The sequence below is a fragment of the Tribolium castaneum genome, chromosome 8, assembly GCF_031307605.1.
Source record: "Tribolium castaneum strain GA2 chromosome 8, icTriCast1.1, whole genome shotgun sequence".
Classification (NCBI taxonomy): Eukaryota; Metazoa; Arthropoda; class Insecta; order Coleoptera; family Tenebrionidae; genus Tribolium; species Tribolium castaneum.
The window spans coordinates 16,884,511-16,904,379 of record NC_087401.1 but is presented as its reverse complement, the minus strand read 5'-3'; the positions used below and the strand labels follow the sequence as shown (position 1 = coordinate 16,904,379).

Here is a 19,869-nt window from a genome sequence, read left to right as displayed (position 1 = left end):
AATGTTTTGATGTCTTTCGCGGCCGAAAATGCATCGAACCGAAGTTTAGAACTATTCAGAAAATATTATTATTTCAGCGCGAAAAAAGCAGAAGTTGTTACAAGATGACTAATTTGGGTGCTGAGATAACATTTTTTAATTTCGCATCATTTTTTTATAAAACACAAAGAAAATTTGTGAAATTGTGACAGTCCCAGTATACCGTGCTGCCGTCTATCAACTTGCTCCAGCGTTAGAATCAATTATAATAGCGAGTTGGTTTACCTGTCTGTCTCTATATCGTGGGGTTGATCAATTTGTTTTATTTGAGAACCAATCCGTGATTATCGATCCCTGTAAATTCAAAATCGAAAAATAGCCGCGCAAACTCTCGCCTGCGATTGGCCCACCCCTGTGTCTCACCTGTCGCCACCTGTGAGCCGCGCCCTAAACTCCCCAGCTCATCGGCGGGCGGTCCGGAGTCAACCCAGCACGCACCCGCAGCCATTACGATTGCGCCGTTGCATTCCTCCCCGGTCTGTCACTCCGAAGTACACATTCCAAGTGCTGGGTTACCTCCTCCCGTCGCTGTGCCGTGGTGAGTCGCCGTTAAGTGAGTACTTTTCCCACAAAACCCACCATCGCCGATAGAAAAACCCAAAACCCAACTCAAGCCCCTTCACTGCACCGCTTGCTGTGACTATTTTGCTCTTTTGTTTCGTACTTGCCGGGCATCGGCGACTTGATCGCCCCTAATACCGACATCTTGCGCCATTATTGCCTCCAAGTGTCACTTCAGCCCGGATTTTCATTATTGTTCCGGGATTTTCGGTGCACGAGCGGGATTCTGGGGCGGACGAGCAAATTGAGGCCGCTGGTCATACGTTTCTCATATGATTTGCGCGAATTCGGCCCGAGTTGCTGTTACGTAACCCGTGCTGGTAGGCTGGGGCTACCTGTGATTTGCTCACAACTAACGGACTTGCCCTTGTTTCAGGTTGTTAAGTGTATTCCAACCGACTAAATTTAATTAAATAAAATGTTCGCCTGCGCTAGATTGATCGCCCCCGCCGCCAGGAGCGCCGTAAGTACCACCCTTTTTATTTCTACTAACAATTTGCAAATTTTTCCCAAAACTAGCTGGGATTTGTTGGGTTATGTAACCTACACCTATTGTAATTTTAGCCCAAACGCGGTTATGTAATGTTTTCCTCGCAATGCTTCTAATCTGCACCAACGTCACGCATTTTTATTCCAATTTTTTAAACTTTGTGTATCAAGTCCAGTAAACTTTGAACAACATATTTTTAACCGAGTTTCATCATTTGATCGATGCTTTACTGGTTCATGGAAATTTTTATCGCATTTCGTTCATACAGTGTGTCCCAAAATCATTCTATAATCTTTAACCCAAAATGCACACAAGTGTGTTACATAACACCTGACATTTCAAATGCCCAGCCAACTAATTTTGACCACTCGTGTTTTTAATTATTTTTTACAGTGTTATCAGTTGAGGATTTCAACAGCAGTTTAATTGCTCAATTGTTTTACACATTGCTATGGCAACAGTAGATAGAGATAGCCGGTTCAAAAACCACCTCCACCTCCCTCTACTGCGCATGTGTGAAAATTGTGTCAGTCAGCCGCAGACGCAAGCGCGTAATCGCAGCTCGCTGGCCTGCGACCAGCTGGTCAGCCGGCCTGCGGCCGACTGACGCCATTTGTGATGATGCAAATATATTTATGTAGTATAATAATAATAATAATAATAATAATCGTCGCCATCTTGGAAGTTTGAAAGTCGGCGGCGGTCATTTTTGTTTAATGGTAAATTGGCGCCAAATTTAAATTATTTCAAAATTAATATTTGAAATTAGTCGGCCATGTTTGTTTGTTAAAAAAAATGGCGCCAAAATTTTAATTTATTTAAAAATTAATATTGGGTGTAATGTTGGTAGCGCCGATGTCGTCACAAATTCCGCCTAAATTCTCACGTTAGATGGCGCCACGGTCTGCAAACTTTTCGCTAGATGGCGCTGCCGTCAGCGCAGCCGTCAATCAAAGATGGCGCTGGCCTCCATTTTTTTTTTTAAACACACCCCCCGCCCGTTTGCGAATATGCAACCAAGAAAACAAGTAGTAGTAGTAGTAGTAGCTTTTTGGGGTTGTGAAATTTTTGGTTTTTGGGGTTGTGAAATTTTGAATATATGATTTTTGAAATGTGCAATTTTGAATACATGAAGTATATATACAATACATGCTGTATTGAGTTAAGCAAAATATCAGAAAATCATCGCGCTTGTCACTAATAACTAATAAAGGAAAGTCATTATTTTATCGATAAGGAAAAAAAACCTAGTATATGTAGTTTTTTATTTTTGTAATGTTGTTTGCCTAACTTGTCTGTTGCGCACCAAGTTTATTTTGTTATTTGTTTAAAATATAATGCAAAAAAAGTTGTTGTTGTTGTTGTTCCTTCCATGGGGAGTCGAACCTCAGGTAGGTAGAGTGGATAGTGCTGTCTATTTTGGAAACCTGAAAAAAATCATAAATTAGTTTTTTAAATAGAGGTGAACATGACACTTACCAAAAAATTTTACATTAATCTTCGTGAACAATACGTTCGAAATTAAAAATGTGGGCATCATGTTCCTGATTTCCATTAGCTTGCTTACGTCCCATATAAATCAAATAAGATCCGAGTCCTTCCATTAGTGTCGTAATTATGGTATCATTCATAACTGCTGTTAGTCGTTTAGGTAAAAAAACTTTACCGACGTTGTCCAGATATGCTACCATCATAACCCCATGTTGTGTGTTTGCCTTGGTTAAATTGATGATTTTATATTTCTTGTTCACTTCCAAATCGTTGGCACTGACATATGTATCAGTATATTCACAGGCAGCAATTTTATTCAGATTTAATAGTTGATCAGCCATTACAGAATCCTTTGAAATTTAAATGCAAAAATACACAGCGGAGCACATACAACTTCTCACAAAGATAGTTTTAATAAAACTGGTGAAATGTGTAAAAAACGGAACTTTTATAATCAATTTTTGCGGTTAACAGATAACACGCTTTCCTAAAAAATAAAAATGAAATAAAATATGATTTAATACTAATTTTGTGGTTTACCTTATCGTAGGAATTTTGTGACGCACTTTTTGTTTGATAAAAATTTGATAAAAATTTTCCTAAAAAATTAAACACATTTTTAGCAATCAAATGTGGTAAACAAATTTAAAAAATTAAAGAATTTACCAAAAAAAGATTATTTATGTTGGTTTTAGAGAAGAATTCAGTAGTCTGAATCGGAAGAATTTGTGGATGAAGAACTTGTGCCGAAGTCAATATTTTCGATAAACTTACGATGCGTCTTTTTGGCACAACTTTTGTAGGTCTGAAGCTGAAATTAGATGTTTAAATTAGATGTTTAGAAAGAACGTTTTATTAAGTTGTAATATAAACTTACTGTAAACAAACACTGATGAATACACCAACTACACCAACTATCTTCTTCACGAGTATAATCTGTTAAATTTTCAACCAGGACTGCATTGTGTGTAATAATCTTTTTAAAAGATAATTTTTTCAATTGAATTAAGATGGGTTCTCGCGGACAATTAATGTTAAATATAGATAAAGTTTTAGGTCCCGCTTGTATGACACTCTTAGTAAACTCATCATATTCAAAGTAATTATTTTCATTAAAAAAGTACAGCTTTCCGTTTAAATATCTAAATGTCCTTGTTATTTTATTAGGAACACCTTCAAATAATTCGTTTGTTAAACCAGGAACATTATATCCAGAGATGCAACTAGATAATGTAATATATGTATTATCTCTGAGAAAAAGATAAATACCACCTGAGTAAGTTGTTATCGCTGCCGAAATTGGACTTGATATTTTAAATTCTTCGCTTATAGATTTCGGATAATTAGTTTTAAATCTAAAAGTAGATAATGAAAAAAATATAAACTTCAGCTTTTACAATAATTACTATATCATCTGTTGAGGGTTTATGATAAATTGTTGTAAATTCTTCAAAATCTTTTGGTAAAAAATGTTAACCGCCCAGTAATTAAGGTTTTGGATATGAATTTTTACCTATTTCAATTAAACAAATCCACTTTTTTTATAAAAGATGTATAAATGTGTTTTAACTATTAGAAATGTATATATTGTTTGTAAACTATTGGATATAAATTTTTTGGGGAAAATGATTGTAACGATAAATTAATAATCAAATACAACTGGATATTTATAAAATTTTTGATTCATAAATTTACAAGAAAAAAACGTTAGACAGGAAATAAGATCAGAAAAATAATCAGAATGAATATTATTTTTTATTATACATAAAACAAACTACATACTTAAACTAAAAAAGTCATACACCTAAATAAATTTTTAATTGCAGTTTTTAAGCCAAACCTAACGCTATGAACATCATAAAAAACGCTATGAACATCATAAAACGATCCAACATGTATGAGGTTTAATGTACCCATACCCAAATGTCAATTATACCCCGCTCCTCATCGGTGTCTATCGCGGCGGTCAAGCGCCCCACGGTAAAAATATCAAAATAACCTCCAAGGGATGGGGGCGGTTCCAGTCGCAGATAGATGTTAATAAGGGAAACCCACTCGAAGGTGCCCGCGGGAATTTGGGTGAGGAGGTGGTCCACCTCCTCTTCGGTTAACCCAGCGTGGTTAACAACCAAATCTGGGTTATAGTCCCCATAGTAACCTGCGGGATGTTCTGTAACAAAAGAAAGAGAAATTTAATAAATAGATTACATTAATTTATTAAGACTGATGATGAAGTGTTGTAATTAAATTTCAAACAATTGATTCGGAAAAAATTTAAAATAAAATAATGTAAAAATTATTTCTACTTACTAGACATGATGGTTGTGTTGACTGTTGATATTTCAATAAAAATTATTTCACACACTAAAAGTTGATCCCTTTATACTTTTTGTAATCTTAACTAGAGTGGAGAGGGCAGGTTAATGAAGTAGGAGAAGGAAACGAGATTAAAACTTTAAACGTTTATTTCGGTAAATTCTGAATTACATAATTATAAATAAACCGTACATTATTAAGACTACAGATACATATTTTAGTTTTTAAGTAATGATGCATACATAACGGAAGTTGTGGTTGCAATTTTGGACAAGAGTTTGCTTCCTCCAAATTGATGATCCTAGGGTAAAAGTCCTTTGAATCGAAAAATTGTCTTAAAAAATCCTCTTTAACGCTTCCTTTTACGTAAATAATATCGATAACATCATCGATAATATTTTCTTCTAGTATGTTATAAATATTTTCATAGTCGATATTTCCACTGTTGTAACGTAATAGATGATGATTTAATTCTAAATATTTCACTTGTTTTTTTACATCTGCACTTAGTTGACGAAACGGCACCGGTGATTTAAACAAATAGTGACCAGTTCGATGTCCATCAAATATTGTTAATTCTTTAACGATGAATTCAGGTATATAAAATCCTTGAACATCAATCACTACTACCTTCATGTTGAACACTTAAATCTAGACTGAAAAATTTGTTCACGATGAGCAGAATTTAAGATCTCCTTTAAAATATTTTTCATTTGATTAATTCTAAACTTAAACCTTTCTCTGTCTGCAGCGCATTGTATCCAATAGTTTCCTTTTCTAGCATCTTGATAAGCATATGACCAAACTATTAGATTATGTACTTCCGGAGCACTATCACTTATAGTAACACTTTTTTTCATCCTTATATCAGTTGTCTAATTATTCCTGTTAACGGATAGTACTGCATTATTCTATCATGAATGATAATACAATAAGCTCTTGTATCGGCTGGGAAATTATTATCGCTTTCAAATTCTAAGCTGATATCAATGGTGGAACTTCGAATTGCTTCGTTTTGCTTGGAACAGTCTAATACAAATATCGGTCTTTTTGTATAATCTGTATAGCTTAATATAGGTTCAGCACGATCTTTTCCATTAAATTCCTTATAAAAATCAACGTAAGCTTGATATGCTTCTAAATATTTATTTTTAGCAAATTGTAGTTTCCATGTTTCATATGGATAAACATTTGAATTCAACCATAAACGTACGCTTCTTACATCACAATGATCAAATAGAGTAACATCAGACTTTGGATTATTTTTTCGGTTTGTTTGAAAGCAAACGATAATAAATCTTGGTCTTTCTAATTGAGTAGATGTTTTAACTCTCCAGATGTCGTTATTAGTTTGTCGAACTGATGGAAGTTCATGAATTTCCCATTTTCTGAACGGTAACGATATAACACGATCTTTGTTGATCCCTTCTAATATAGTTAATTTAATTTCATCATTTGGGTAAACATGTTTTGCTTTTAATTCAATATTGTTAATCTTAAGTGTCGCTTTTCTCGTTCCGGTAGAAATGAAACAATTAGCATCGTTACGACTTCGTATTAATCGAAGTTTTTGATGACCGCTAACTATCCGATGATAATCAAATGGTAAATTTAACAGATAAGATAAAGGGATTCTAAATGAAAACGTATTATCAGTTTCATTAAATGTCTTCAGTTGTTGACTTTCTTGATCATTCCATCCAGCGAGAGTTAATGCTCTTACTTCATCTTTGCCATAACATAGAAAAGTTTTGATTGTAGATACTGTTCCGACTTCACGTACACTATCTAACTCAACATTATTCAATTCATAGCTTACATTCTCAAATAAATATGCTGCTGCATTATTAGTCAAGGTTACATTTCCACCGCCAGTTTCCGGTACCGGATCTGGTATGAACTCACCGTCCACTTGTATAAATGATTCAAAGAGAGAAATCCAAATATCTCTCTGATTAATTATAATTTCGATTTCATCATTGTTATCGAAAGATCTTACTTGCGGACTATATGTATGTTCTTCCTCTTTACTTATGCTGTCGTCTATTTCCGGTGAACTGTAAACCTGAAGTTTGCTGGCGGACATTATATCCTAACGATTTAAGAATCTGCACGCTCTGATGTGATAATGTCGACTGATGACAAGATACTGACTGATAATTTGATGGATTGTATGATTTTTTATATTGATTTTGAAACACTAAACCCATGTTTATGCTTCTTTTTTCAGAGCAAGACGAATATTGATTGTTTGACCGTTAAAATCTATAGGACAATGGTCTTGATCAACAATATCAATAGTTAGGTTAGGTATATTGGATCTATTAATGATAGGTAAATAAATAGGATTTAATGGTTCCACAAAAATCTGTTCGGCTGGACTAACACTTAAAGCAGTTTCATAAAGAGTATGAGATTCTTTGTTTTTGTAGAAAGAACCTCTTACAATATTACACTCGATACGTATTGTATTAACCTTAATTATGTTAACAGGTAAATCACTTTCATGTAATTGTCTTGCTTTAAGTTTCCTTTTAGAAAAACCTAACAATTTACCAATACTATCTTCGTGAGCGAAATTAATGTCGTAAATACTAAATATCTCACACTTTAATGTGTTTTCGTTAGCCTTCAATGAAAATGTATTCTGTTTTTGAGCATCAGTTGCAGATCGTCCACTAAGAATAATTTGTATATATTTTTCTATAGCAGCTATTTCATAAGCACCTTTCGGAAATGTTATCACTTTTTCTTCAGTAGTGTTCGGAGCAAAATAATAAAATTTATTTGTACCCTCTTCTATATTTGGTATATTATTGTTAGTATAAAAACCGATTAAAGCTATAGAATAATTCGAATTTTCTTCAAGGTCAATGGGTGGCTCATAGTGTTCAGACAGCGTACTTTCAACACCTGTTAGGGAGAATGTCTTATACATGACTGAATAAAATACATGATTATCTCATCTTTTATTATGTAAAAACATCAAACATAAATGTCCGCAATTATATGATAAAAATTGATAACGATCATGATTAAAGTAAATATTACAATTTCCTAAGTATCGTACTAATTCTAGAGGTGGCTTTAGATTTCCATAACTATCAAAATAATCAACCTGTTTATTTGTTTTTCTATAACAAACCCAATGAGTTCCGGATCCTTTTTTAGAGTCCAAATTAATGATAGCACATTCTGTCTTATCAGGTTTCATATGAATTAATTCATCTCTCATAAAAACGCCTTTAAATTTGGGTAGTTTTAATAATTTAGCATATCTTCTTAAATCATTATCAGTTAGTGCCCTATTAGGCAGTTTTATTGGTAGTTTTTTGGAAATTTACGTAAATACAATCCATAACCTCGTGGTTGCTTTCGAAGATATAAACCACTTCCCGCCTTCCCGATAGCGATATCTTCCAGTACTTTATTATGACGTTTATTCTCATCTAATTTCTGTTTCGCTGCTTTAGCATCATTTACAGCTTTAGTTATAGCAGCAGCACCTCCGCCCATAGCCCCTAAGGCACTAAGTCCTCCAAAAATTAATGGTAACAATGGTAAAAATCCTCCTGTTTTTATAGGTATAATACGAGGAATTTTTATACGCTTACGACCTCCAGATTTTCTAACTGCTATACGAGCAGCTGATAATGCAGATTTTATATTATCATATCCCTTATTTTCTAAATTTGATAAAAGAGCTTTATGAAAAGGTTGTTGTTTTTTCTGTGTCCTCTTTCTAGATTTCTTTGTCTTCCTTTTCGATTTTTTCCTTTGGATTCCCATACCTAATTTCCTTTTGACTTTCATTGCGTTAGTTACAAACCAGGCACTTGCTTTTTCACCAAATGAAGCGTCTTTAGACTTAACACGTGACCATGCACTATCTTCTAAAATTCGATCCGCTTGATGTCTATCTTTTAAATCGTTGGAATTAGCGTAAGCTATATCGTGCGTTTTACAAAAGCTGTCAAGCTTGTTTATTCCAGGATCACCTCGTTCTAACCGTTTCTTAAGTTTTGTACCAGGTCCGCAATATTGATATCCTGGTAAATGTAATTCAAAAGGTAATTTATTGATTGCAGTATTTAATAGTCCTTCCCCTTTGAAAGACAACATTTAACTGAACTTTTTTCCCTATATAAACCTTCTTATAAATGTTTTTAATTTAGTATGAAAATGAAAGTGTTAAAGCAAAAATTACAATTACCTATCATAAATCATGATTATAATAATGTTGATAATAAACATAAAATGTCTCATCGACATGGTACACTTTTACCCGAATCAATACGTTGTATAATTTGTGGACCTTCTGGTGGAGGAAAAACTAACATATTATTGTCTTTATTGTTTGATCCCAACGGATTGAAATTTGAAAACATATATATTTATTGTAAATCATTATATCAACCGAAGTATAAACTGCTTAGTGATGTGCTACAAAAAATTAAAGGAATGGAATATAACCAGTATGAACATAATGAAGACGTGCTAGATCCAAAAGATGCAAAAAATAACTCTATTTTTATATTTGATGATGTCATAATGTGTAATCAAGCTAAGATAAGGGATTACTTTTGCATGGGCCGGCATAAAAATATTGATAGTTTCTATCTCTGTCAAACATATACAAAAATACCGAAACATTTAATTCGAGATAATGCAAATTTATTGGTAATATTAAAACAAGATCTGTTAAATTTAAAACATGTATATGAAGATCATGTTGGTGCTGATATGAAATTCGAACAATTCTGTGAAATATGTCAGGAATGTTGGAAAAACCAATATGGTTTTTTGGTTATATGTAAAGATAATGAATTAAATAAGGGTCGATATAGAAAAGGGTTTGATCATTTTATTCAAGTGTAGAGTGATATCTATTTGAGAACGTTTCCAGACCGGTTAATATCAGTTTCACAGCGGTTAGTATCGGTGCGATATCGGTTAATACCGGTTCCAAAGCGGTTAGTATCGGTTAGATACCGGTTAGAGACCGGTTAATATCGGTCTCAGACCGGTTAGTATCGGTGTGATATTGGTTAATACCGGTTCCAGAGCGGTTATTATCGGATAGAGACCGGTTAATATCGGTTTCAGACCGGTTAATGTCTGTTAAAAAGCAGTTCCTGATCGGTTTGAGATCGGTTAATATCAGTTTGAGACCCGTTATAATAGCAGTCGAATAAGAAGTTATATAAACAATAATTCTGATTTGTTCGGTTAGTTTATAACATTAAGCGGTAATGATGGGTACCAAACCAGATCAAAACCTTAAAAGACATATATTAAAAGCAGCTGATTCAATTCGAAAGAAGTATAAAGCCATAAAGTTAAACAGCAGTGAAGCGGATGAGTCAATTAAAAAGCTTTTTCAGCCTGTTATAAATCCTTTAGAAGAAATTTCAATAAAATTGGAGAAGCAATCTCCACCACCACAGCAACAACAACAAAAACAACACAAAAGACCAAAACATCATATTCAAAAGCAAAGGAAACAATTTCTTAAACTACCAAAAAAAGAAAAGATTAAACAAGAACTTGAACTACCAGTTGAAGAAACATATGAACCTAGTACATCACTGCGACAACCAGAAGAAATATATGAGTCATTACCAGAAATAAAAGAAGAAGATGAAGAAACCAAATCTGACACTATGGATGATTTAATTAATAGCAGACATATTTTAGATGAATTTTTAGAACAATATCCTCCAGTTGCGAGAAATGCAATAGAAGCAGTTTTAGAGAAAACCAGTGATCAGACATTTGGTCCTAGATATAATTCAAAAGAGAATAAACTATTTATGGGTAAACATGAATTAATAATCAGTCAAAATGGTGATTTAATTTTAGATAATGAATCATTTCCTGGTACTCCTGGTTTATACAGACTAATATTTTTTAAAAACCCTGAAGATAAATACACTCAAATTACAAAAGAGGATCGGTCAGCATACAAAAAAATACTTGAAATTTCTAATACACATAGAAAAAATAATGATCCCACAAAACAACTAAAAGGTCATAGAGGTGTAAAATATACTCAAATTGTGCAACCAATGTTTACTTCATTTCCTAAATCTCCGTTTATTGGTGAAGGATTATTCACTAATAAACGTGTAGAATATGTTTACTGGGATGACATAAATGAATTAGTGTCACGTCTAGCATTATTACATGCAGCGACAAAAGCGGGTAACAATTCCCATCTGAATGAAATTTTATCAATAGAAGAAGAATTAAAGGAATGTGGTGTAATATATTAGGCTTAAGTTTTTTTCTGGTTAATCCTCAGTGTTGAAATGCCCATTGATCTATTCGGACGTAAAGTGTTATCAGCATCAAGTGCATTTTTTAAATCTACACCATCACCTTTTGTTTTCACTGCTGATGGTGACCTTGATTTAAAACATCATAGAATCTGTAACATTAATGATCCAACAGAAGACAAAGATTGTGCGAATAAGGTATATATTGATTTAGTAAGTAAACAAATATACCAAAAGATGGAAGGAGTAATAGCTGCTTTAACGGATTTAAATAATAATGTTCATAAAGCAGATGCTATATGGATGGATAAATTTAATCAGTTAAACTTAACCATGAATGTTAAGTACAAAATACTTGATGAAAAAATTGATAATATAATTGCTACAATTCCTCACACGATTGAATCAGAATTGCATAACAAACATTTAAGTATAAATTATGAAATCGATAACAAGTGGAAAAAATTTATGAATAATTCAAATGAGATAACCAGACGAATAAAAAAACTTGAAGAACGCTTTGAAGGAATCGATAGTATTAAGATAAAACCAGAAACCATTTCCAAACGTTCTAAAGCAGGTGATACAGATCAACTTGAAAATGTACCTATATCAAAGAAAAGGAAAGTAACAGATTCATATGAAAATAGTGAAAGATAGAACCCATGCCTCATAATAAAAACAAGTGTCCTCCAGGTCAAATGTCAGATCGTCATGGAAATTGTAGAGAAGTGTACCGTAAATAAGCAATGGTTCGACTAAAGCAAGTTAGTGATGTAAAGCAAAAATTGGTAAACGAGATATTTAAACCTGCACGCAGGAATTTTAAACGAAGACGTACTATAATTAAAGGATTGGATGATTTATGGCAAGTAGATTTAGCAGAAATGCAAAATTTATCTTATCATAATAATGGATTTAAATATATTTTAGTCGTAATCGACTGTTTTTCTAAATTTTTATGGACCAGACCACTGAAATCGAAATCAGCTAATGAGGTTAGCAGAGCTATGGAATCAATACTGAAGAATGAAAAAGAACGAATACCAAAGAATTTACAGTCAGATCAAGGAAAGGAATTTTATAATACCACTTTTCAGGATTTGATGAGACGTTATAATATTAATCACTATAGTACGTACAGCGTTAAAAAAGCAGCAATTGCTGAACGAGTTATACGTACTTTAAAATCCAAAATTTATCGATATTTTACGTTATTTGCGACACATAAATGGATAAATAAATTGCAAGAGATAACCAAAAATTATAATACTACAATACATCGAACAACAGGAAGGAAACCCACAGAGATAAACGCTTCGAATCAAGGAGACATAACAGCATATGATCATCTAAAGATTGTTGATAAAAACAGAAAAAAATTTAAAGTCGGAGATTTCGTAAGAATTAGCAAAGAAAAGATGTTATTTGAAAAAGGATATACACCCAATTGGTCAACGGAAATTTTTAAAATCAGTAAGATTAATCTAACCAATCCTGTAACATTTCTGCTAGAAGATAAAGAAGGTCAACCAATCAAAGGAGCTTTTTATATTTGGGAATTATCAAAAACTCAATATCCTGACGTCTATTTAGTTGAGAAAGTGATTCGACGTAAAGGAACTAAATTATTTGTGAAATGGTTAGGTTTACCAGATAATCAGAATAGTTGGATTGAAATGAAAGATATTACCTAATAAATAAGAAATATATATACGATATAATTATTTAACGTCTAATTTAGTTCCATTTAAGATGGCAACGAGTGTAGAACCTGTTATAAAAAAAGTGCTGCATTTTGAAAAAACCATAAGCGATATTCGATTACTAATGAAACTGGAACTACTGAAATTAGGACCGTGCCAGTTGATGGATATATTTCATAAATTACCGGAAACATATCAACAAGATCATGATATAAAGCTGAATCTACCATGTTTACAACATTATTATAACAGTTTTGACGAAGATCAGTTTGATGGTCCTCCTTCATCAATAAATAATTGTGTTTCGTGTATTTTAGATGATACAGGAAGCCAACAACAACAACAACAACAACAACAACAACAACAACAACAACAACAACCCACTGCGTTTCAAGTGTAATGCCTCTTTTGAACTCATCACTCATCTTGTTTGTTACTCTTATACAAAATGTGTTGTACGTGCAAAAACCGTTAGATGTTGTAGATATGTACATCGTCTTCACTAGTGAAAGTCCTAACAACACAAGATGGTCTCCTCTCTGGAAAAGTTTATTTTTCAACGATGTTGATTACCAATGGAAGAAGATGAATCTGGGTTATTTGAGCAATACTGCAATAGAAATATTTAAATATGAAAATGTTTCTATAGCAAACTCTGTAATATATTTTAAATTAAGACTAGTTTTTACCAATAGTAATTATATTGATACTGACTGGAAGAGACTTATACTTAATGATCATGATGTAGTTTCAATAAAAAATTGTTTTAATCATGTTCCTACCTTTTTAGCAATGTTTGGAATTGTTTGTACATGTTGGATCGTTTTTATGATGTTCATAGCGTTAGGTTTGGCTTAAAAACTGCAATTAAAAATTTATTTAGGTGTATGACTTTGTTAGTTTAAGTATGTAGTTTGTTTTATGTCTAATAAAAAATAATATTCATTCTGATTATTTTTGTTATCATATTTCCTGTCTAACGTTTTTTTCCTTAAAAACGTTAAATTTTTATCAGTTATATTTTGAATTTTTTGAATTTTTACGTAAGGAACCACAATATCCGGTTGCAAAGTTTATGGAATATAAAATCATATCGCATCAATGATTAATTCATTTCTACTTCGACTGTCCGTGTATGAAAGTAATCATGTTCAAGTGCTCTCAATGCGATAACAAGTTTACTCGCAAAGATGCTTTAACACGTCATGTAAAAAAACATAGTAAGTAAATACATTTTACGTTATAGAAATTGTTTTAATTAAGAGCATTTTTAAGGTGATAAATTATCTAAACTCACTTGCACCGGATGTAAAACGTCATTTACGAGATTTGATAACTATAGGCGTCATATTACAAATTCATCATTGTGTTCAATGGATTCGGATGATATGACTCCTAAAAAAGCCCGCCTGACAACTAGAACACCTTTACAAGGTATTTTTGTAAATATTCTTTATATTATTATTATTATAACTTGTTTTTGTTTTTAGAAGTTACTACTAACGCTCCATCATGTTCATTTCATCAATTTTGTGAAATATGCAATAGTCACTACAGAGGATCCAGATTAAACCATTTACGTTCTTTAAAACATAAAAGTGTCATCTCCGCCAAAATTAATGATGATGATGATTTCGTTGAAGAATATCAAGTTGCCTTCAAATCAAGAATTACCTCATACCGATTGAAAAATTCACAACTAGATGACTTGGAAGTGTGCAATTTTTTTGAAAGAAATCAAGATAAACTTATCACTTTAATAACTAGAAAACTGAGAGAATTTAACCAACTTAAAATTAATTTCGAACTTTTTGCTAAATATATTTTACCTTCTAAAGACATTATCGAAATCAAATCATTCAACACTAAAAATATCATCATTTCAATATCGACAAATATTAAGGTAGAACTGGAAGAAATATGTGGCGTCATAAAAAACAAAATGAGTGAATTCTTGGAAAAAGATAGTGGTAAGTAATATCAATTTTATTTATAAACATATTATTGTATTAAATTTTTTAGGTTGGATTTTAATGGAAATTTTGTTTTTGGAACTTAATATCAACAAATTCAATCCACTACGTGCATCAACATATATACCATTACCGAAGGACATAGCGAAGCGGAGAGCGGTTATCAATATTCATAATGATGATAATGAATGTTTCAAATGGTCTGTTTTGGCACACCTTCATTCAACTGAAGTAAATGTTAATCGACATCGAGTTGATGCTTATCGTGAGTTTGAAGAGGAATTAGATTTTACAGATATTTCATTTCCGGTTAAATTAACTGATATTTTTAAATTTGAAGCACTTAATAATATTAGTGTAAATGTCTATGGAACAGAGCAGCGTTTTGATCATGAAAAAGGTAAATGGGTATCAGATATTATAGGTCCCTTTTATTTAACTTCTAAGAAACGAGACATTCATGTAAATTTATTACTTATCGTAGACGATGAAAGAATGATCAAACATTACTGTCTGATAAGCAACATTTCTCGATTAATAAGTTCACAACTTTCCAAACATAATCATGCTAAATTTATATGTAACGGTTGTCTATTATTTTTTTCGAGTGAACAAAAATTAGTTAAACATCGTAAGTATGCTTGTAATGAAGTTGTCACTACATTACCAACTTCTGATCTGATTATAAATAAATTTGGTAAAGAAGTGCCTGGTAATGAATTAACATTTCAAAATTTTGATAAATCTCTTAAAGTTCCTTTTGTATTTTATTTCGATTTTGAATCTATTTTAAAACCTTTACGCAATGATAATTCAGCCGATAATATCCGTACAATTGTTACACATTTACATGAACCATATAGTTTCGGATATTACATAAAATGTGCATATAATGATAATTTATCAATTTATCGGACTTATCGAGGAAAAGATGCTCCTAAAATTTTTGTGAAATGGTTGCAAGATGATGTAAATAGACTTTATCACGATCACCTCAAACATATCGTACCACTTGAAATGACTCCGTTAGATGAATTGGTTTTTCAAATATCTACCCATTGTCATTTATGTAAAGAACCTTTCAAAACAGATTACGGAAGTCTAAATTGTGATAGAGTTCGTAATCATTGTCACTTAACAGGTGAATTTTTAGGACCTGCACATTCTATTTGTAATTTAAATTATAAGATTCCAAAATATATCCCTGTTTTTTGTCATAATTTAACTAATTATGATAGTCATTTATTTATTAAAGCTTTAGCAACAGAAAAGACCATCATTAATTGCATTGCTCAAACTAAAGAAAAGTATATTACATTTTCAAAAAAAATTTTAGTTGATAAGGTCATGAACACGACTACAAATACAGTTGACAATATTTTTATAACGCTTAGATTCGTAGATTCGTTCCGTTTCCTTTCTTTTTCATTAGATAAATTATCTCAGACTTTAACTTCTAATGAATGTCTAACCATTCGGAAACACTTTCCGGACGATAACCAATTTAATTTGATAAGACAAAAAGGTGTTTTTCCATATTCATATTTGGATTGTTTTAATAAGTTAGATGATACCAGTTTACCATTGATTCAACAATTTTATGATAATCTTAATAAAACTGATATCAGTGAACATGATTATGAGCGAGCACAGGAAGTCTGGAATCTATTTGATTGCAAAACGTTAGGTGATTATTCCGACATTTATTTAAAGTCTGATGTTTTGTTACTAACAGACATTTTTGAAAATTTCAGAAAGGTTTGTCTCAAAATTTATGAACTAGATCCAGCTCATTACTTAACAGCACCTTCATTAGGCTGGGATGCTATGTTAAAAATGACTGGAATTAAATTCGAATTGTTAACTGATATAGACATGGTACATTTCTTTCGAAAATCTATTAGAGGAGGACTTTGTCAATGTTCAAAACGTAAAGCAGTAGCAAATAATAAGTTTTTATCAAATCATGATCCTTCTAAACCAACTTCTTTTATAATGTACCTTGATGCAACCAACTTGTATGGAGCAGCAATGTCTGAATATTTACCTTATAGCGGTTTTCGATGGGAAGATCCTAATGAATTCAATGATAACCTAATTCTCAATTTGACAGATAACGCTGATGTAGGTTATATATTCGAAGTTGATTTAGAATATCCTTCTGAATTACATAATCTTCACAACGATTTACCATTTTGTCCTGAAAAATTTATTCCTCCCTCTAGTAAAACTGAGAAACTTTGCGCAACCTTGAACAATAAAGTACACTATGTTTTACATTATCGAAATTTAAGACAAGCTATACAAGGTGGTTTAAAATTAATTAATATTCACCGTGTTTTAAGTTTTAATCAATCACCATGGTTGAAAACATATATTGATTTAAATACAGAAATGCGTAACAAATCAAAAAACGCGTTAGAAAAAGATGTATTTAAATTAATGAATAATTCAGTTTTTGGTAAAACCATGGAATCAATTGATAAAAGAGTAAACGTGAAATTGGTAACATCATGGAATAATATAGGTAGAAAACCAGGTGCTGAAAGTTTAATTGCACGACCAAATTTTAAAAATTCATCTATCTTTACACCAAATTTTGTAGCTATTCAATTAGAGAACGAAAAAGTTTTCTACAATAAACCTCTGTATGTAGGTTTTACTATTCTAGATATCAGTAAAACTATTATGTATGATTTTTATTATAATTTCATAAAACTTAAATACGGTAACAATGCAACGCTTTTGTATACCGATACTGATAGTTTAGTAATTGAAATTTTTTGTGAAAATATTTATGATGATATTAAATCTAATATAGAGCGTTTTGATACTTCAAATTATAAAGCAGAAAATATTCATGGAATACCTGTATCGTCTTCTGTCATCGGGAAGATGAAAGATGAATATAAAGGACGTGTAATATCAGAATTTTTAGGAACAGGTGCTAAAGCATATTGTGTGGATGTTGAAGGTGAATTATCTAAAAAAGCTAAGGGTATTAAACACAATGTAATTACAAGTGAATTACATAAAATTGACTACCAAAACGCAGTTACTGTTCCAAACACTGAAATTATTAAAGAAATGAATATCTTTCGTTCGAAGCTTCATAACATTTACACAGAATTAAAGAAAAAAATTGCTTTATCTTTCAAAGATGATAAACGTTACATCTTAAACAATTCTGAAGGTAGAACATTATCTTGGGGTCATAAAAATATTCTTCCTCAAACTCAGGAATAATATTTAATTTGTATTGTAGTTATTGTATTATAATGTTTATGTATTATAATATGTATGTATGTATGTACTTATATTTAGATGTAATAAACAATTAAAGTAATTTATTGTTTTTATTATTATCCATTAACCAAATAGCTTATGTGAATTTGTTTCAGGTTTCCAAAATAGACAGCACTATCCACTCTACCTACCTGAGGTTCGACTCCCCATGGAAGGAACAACAACAACAACAACTTTTTTTGCATTATATTTTAAACAAATAACAAAATAAACTTGGTGCGCAACAGACAAGTTAGGCAAACAACATTACAAAAATAAAAAACTACATATACTAGGTTTTTTTTCCTTATCGATAAAATAATGACTTTCCTTTATTAGTTATTAGTGACAAGCGCGATGATTTTCTGATATTTTGCTTAACTCAATACAGCATGTATTGTATATATACTTCATGTATTCAAAATTGCACATTTCAAAAATCATATATTCAAAATTTCACAACCCCAAAAACCAAAAATTTCACAACCCCAAAAAGCTACTACTACTACTACTACTTGTTTTCTTGGTTGCATATTCGCAAACGGGCGGGGGGTGTGTTTAAAAAAAAAAAATGGAGGCCAGCGCCATCTTTGATTGACGGCTGCGCTGACGGCAGCGCCATCTAGCGAAAAGTTTGCAGACCGTGGCGCCATCTAACGTGAGAATTTAGGCGGAATTTGTGACGACATCGGCGCTACCAACATTACACCCAATATTAATTTTTAAATAAATTAAAATTTTGGCGCCATTTTTTTTAACAAACAAACATGGCCGACTAATTTCAAATATTAATTTTGAAATAATTTAAATTTGGCGCCAATTTACCATTAAACAAAAATGACCGCCGCCGACTTTCAAACTTCCAAGATGGCGACGATTATTATTATTATTATTATTATTATACTACATAAATATATTTGCATCATCACAAATGGCGTCAGTCGGCCGCAGGCCGGCTGACCAGCTGGTCGCAGGCCAGCGAGCTGCGATTACGCGCTTGCGTCTGCGGCTGACTGACACAATTTTCACACATGCGCAGTAGAGGGAGGTGGAGGTGGTTTTTGAACCGGCTATCTCTATCTACTGGCAACCACTTTTGGGGTGTTTAAATTTCAGCTTTAGTTACATTTTTTAATTTGTGACATAATAGATTAGATAAATTAAAATCAAAGGGCACACTGGGTGTGTCACCGTCACTATGAAATAGTGATAATATTGTGTGCGATTTTTCCTAAATAATGTTAGCTGTTAGGTGACCTTGTCACTTGTCATTTTTGTCCATGGCAATGTTGATTTTTCAATTGGCGATAAAAAAATTGGGACACTTGATTGTTTTATTTCAAATTCTGCAATTATCGTGTTTTGTTTATGATCATAAATTATTAATTTCATCTGTAAAAATAGTTGGCCGTGGCATCTAATGTAATAATAATTGATAATATTGATTAAAAACTGTCACCATTTATCACGAAATAATCCTAATTTTTTTTGATAAGTGGGTATGTACAGTCATAAGCACAAGTAGTGTTCACTGCGGTGTTGAAATACGACGTGACTGTAATTCTGTGGGTCACTGTACCTTAACTATTTGTTCATCTTGTATTGACAATTTCGTAATTTATCTTCAGGGAAAACGAAAACGACGAAAAAGAAGTTAGTCATTGAAGACTAACATAAATACATAATTGAAAATTAATAATTTTTTATACAAATTCGTAGATATACCGGGT

The 19,869-nt window shown here is 32.1% G+C and overlaps 1 protein-coding gene and 2 long non-coding RNA genes across 10 annotated transcripts in view; 2 read left to right on the top strand and 1 right to left on the bottom strand.

Annotated features, from left to right (window-relative positions):
- Window positions 1-19,869, top strand: part of LOC100141658 (probable multidrug resistance-associated protein lethal(2)03659) — a 40,326-nt gene that overhangs the window by 7,282 nt on the left and 13,175 nt on the right. For 2 of the 6 annotated variants that reach the window (XM_064358402.1, XM_064358403.1), the window contains one exon: window positions 977-1,063. In XM_064358402.1, coding sequence (XP_064214472.1) covers window positions 1,019-1,063 — 45 coding nt within the window. In that variant the 5' untranslated portion in view covers window positions 977-1,018. Of the gene's footprint in view, window positions 1-439; window positions 593-626; window positions 921-976; window positions 1,064-19,869 lie in introns of those variants that run through there. The other 4 variants (XM_064358404.1, XM_064358399.1, XM_064358400.1 and 1 more) reach the window with 4 other exon arrangements.
- LOC135265246 (uncharacterized) lies at window positions 2,339-4,906 on the bottom strand. Of its 2 annotated transcripts, XR_511357.3 has the most exons (6): window positions 4,892-4,906; window positions 3,459-4,751; window positions 3,248-3,392; window positions 3,122-3,180; window positions 2,570-3,068; window positions 2,339-2,517 (listed from the first exon to the last, which is right to left on the bottom strand). It is a non-coding gene; the product is annotated as an uncharacterized LOC135265246 (long non-coding RNA). The 2 variants fall into 2 exon arrangements; XR_010335152.1 differs by having other exon boundaries at window positions 3,248-4,751.
- Window positions 12,295-18,432, top strand: LOC135266934 (uncharacterized). 2 transcript variants are annotated; one of them, XR_010335153.1, is made up of 5 exons: window positions 12,295-13,309; window positions 13,366-14,101; window positions 14,157-14,315; window positions 14,372-14,851; window positions 14,904-18,200. It is a non-coding gene; the product is annotated as an uncharacterized LOC135266934 (long non-coding RNA). The 2 variants fall into 2 exon arrangements; XR_010335154.1 differs by lacking the exon at window positions 12,295-13,309 and adding an exon at window positions 18,256-18,432 and having other exon boundaries at window positions 13,812-14,101; window positions 14,904-15,085.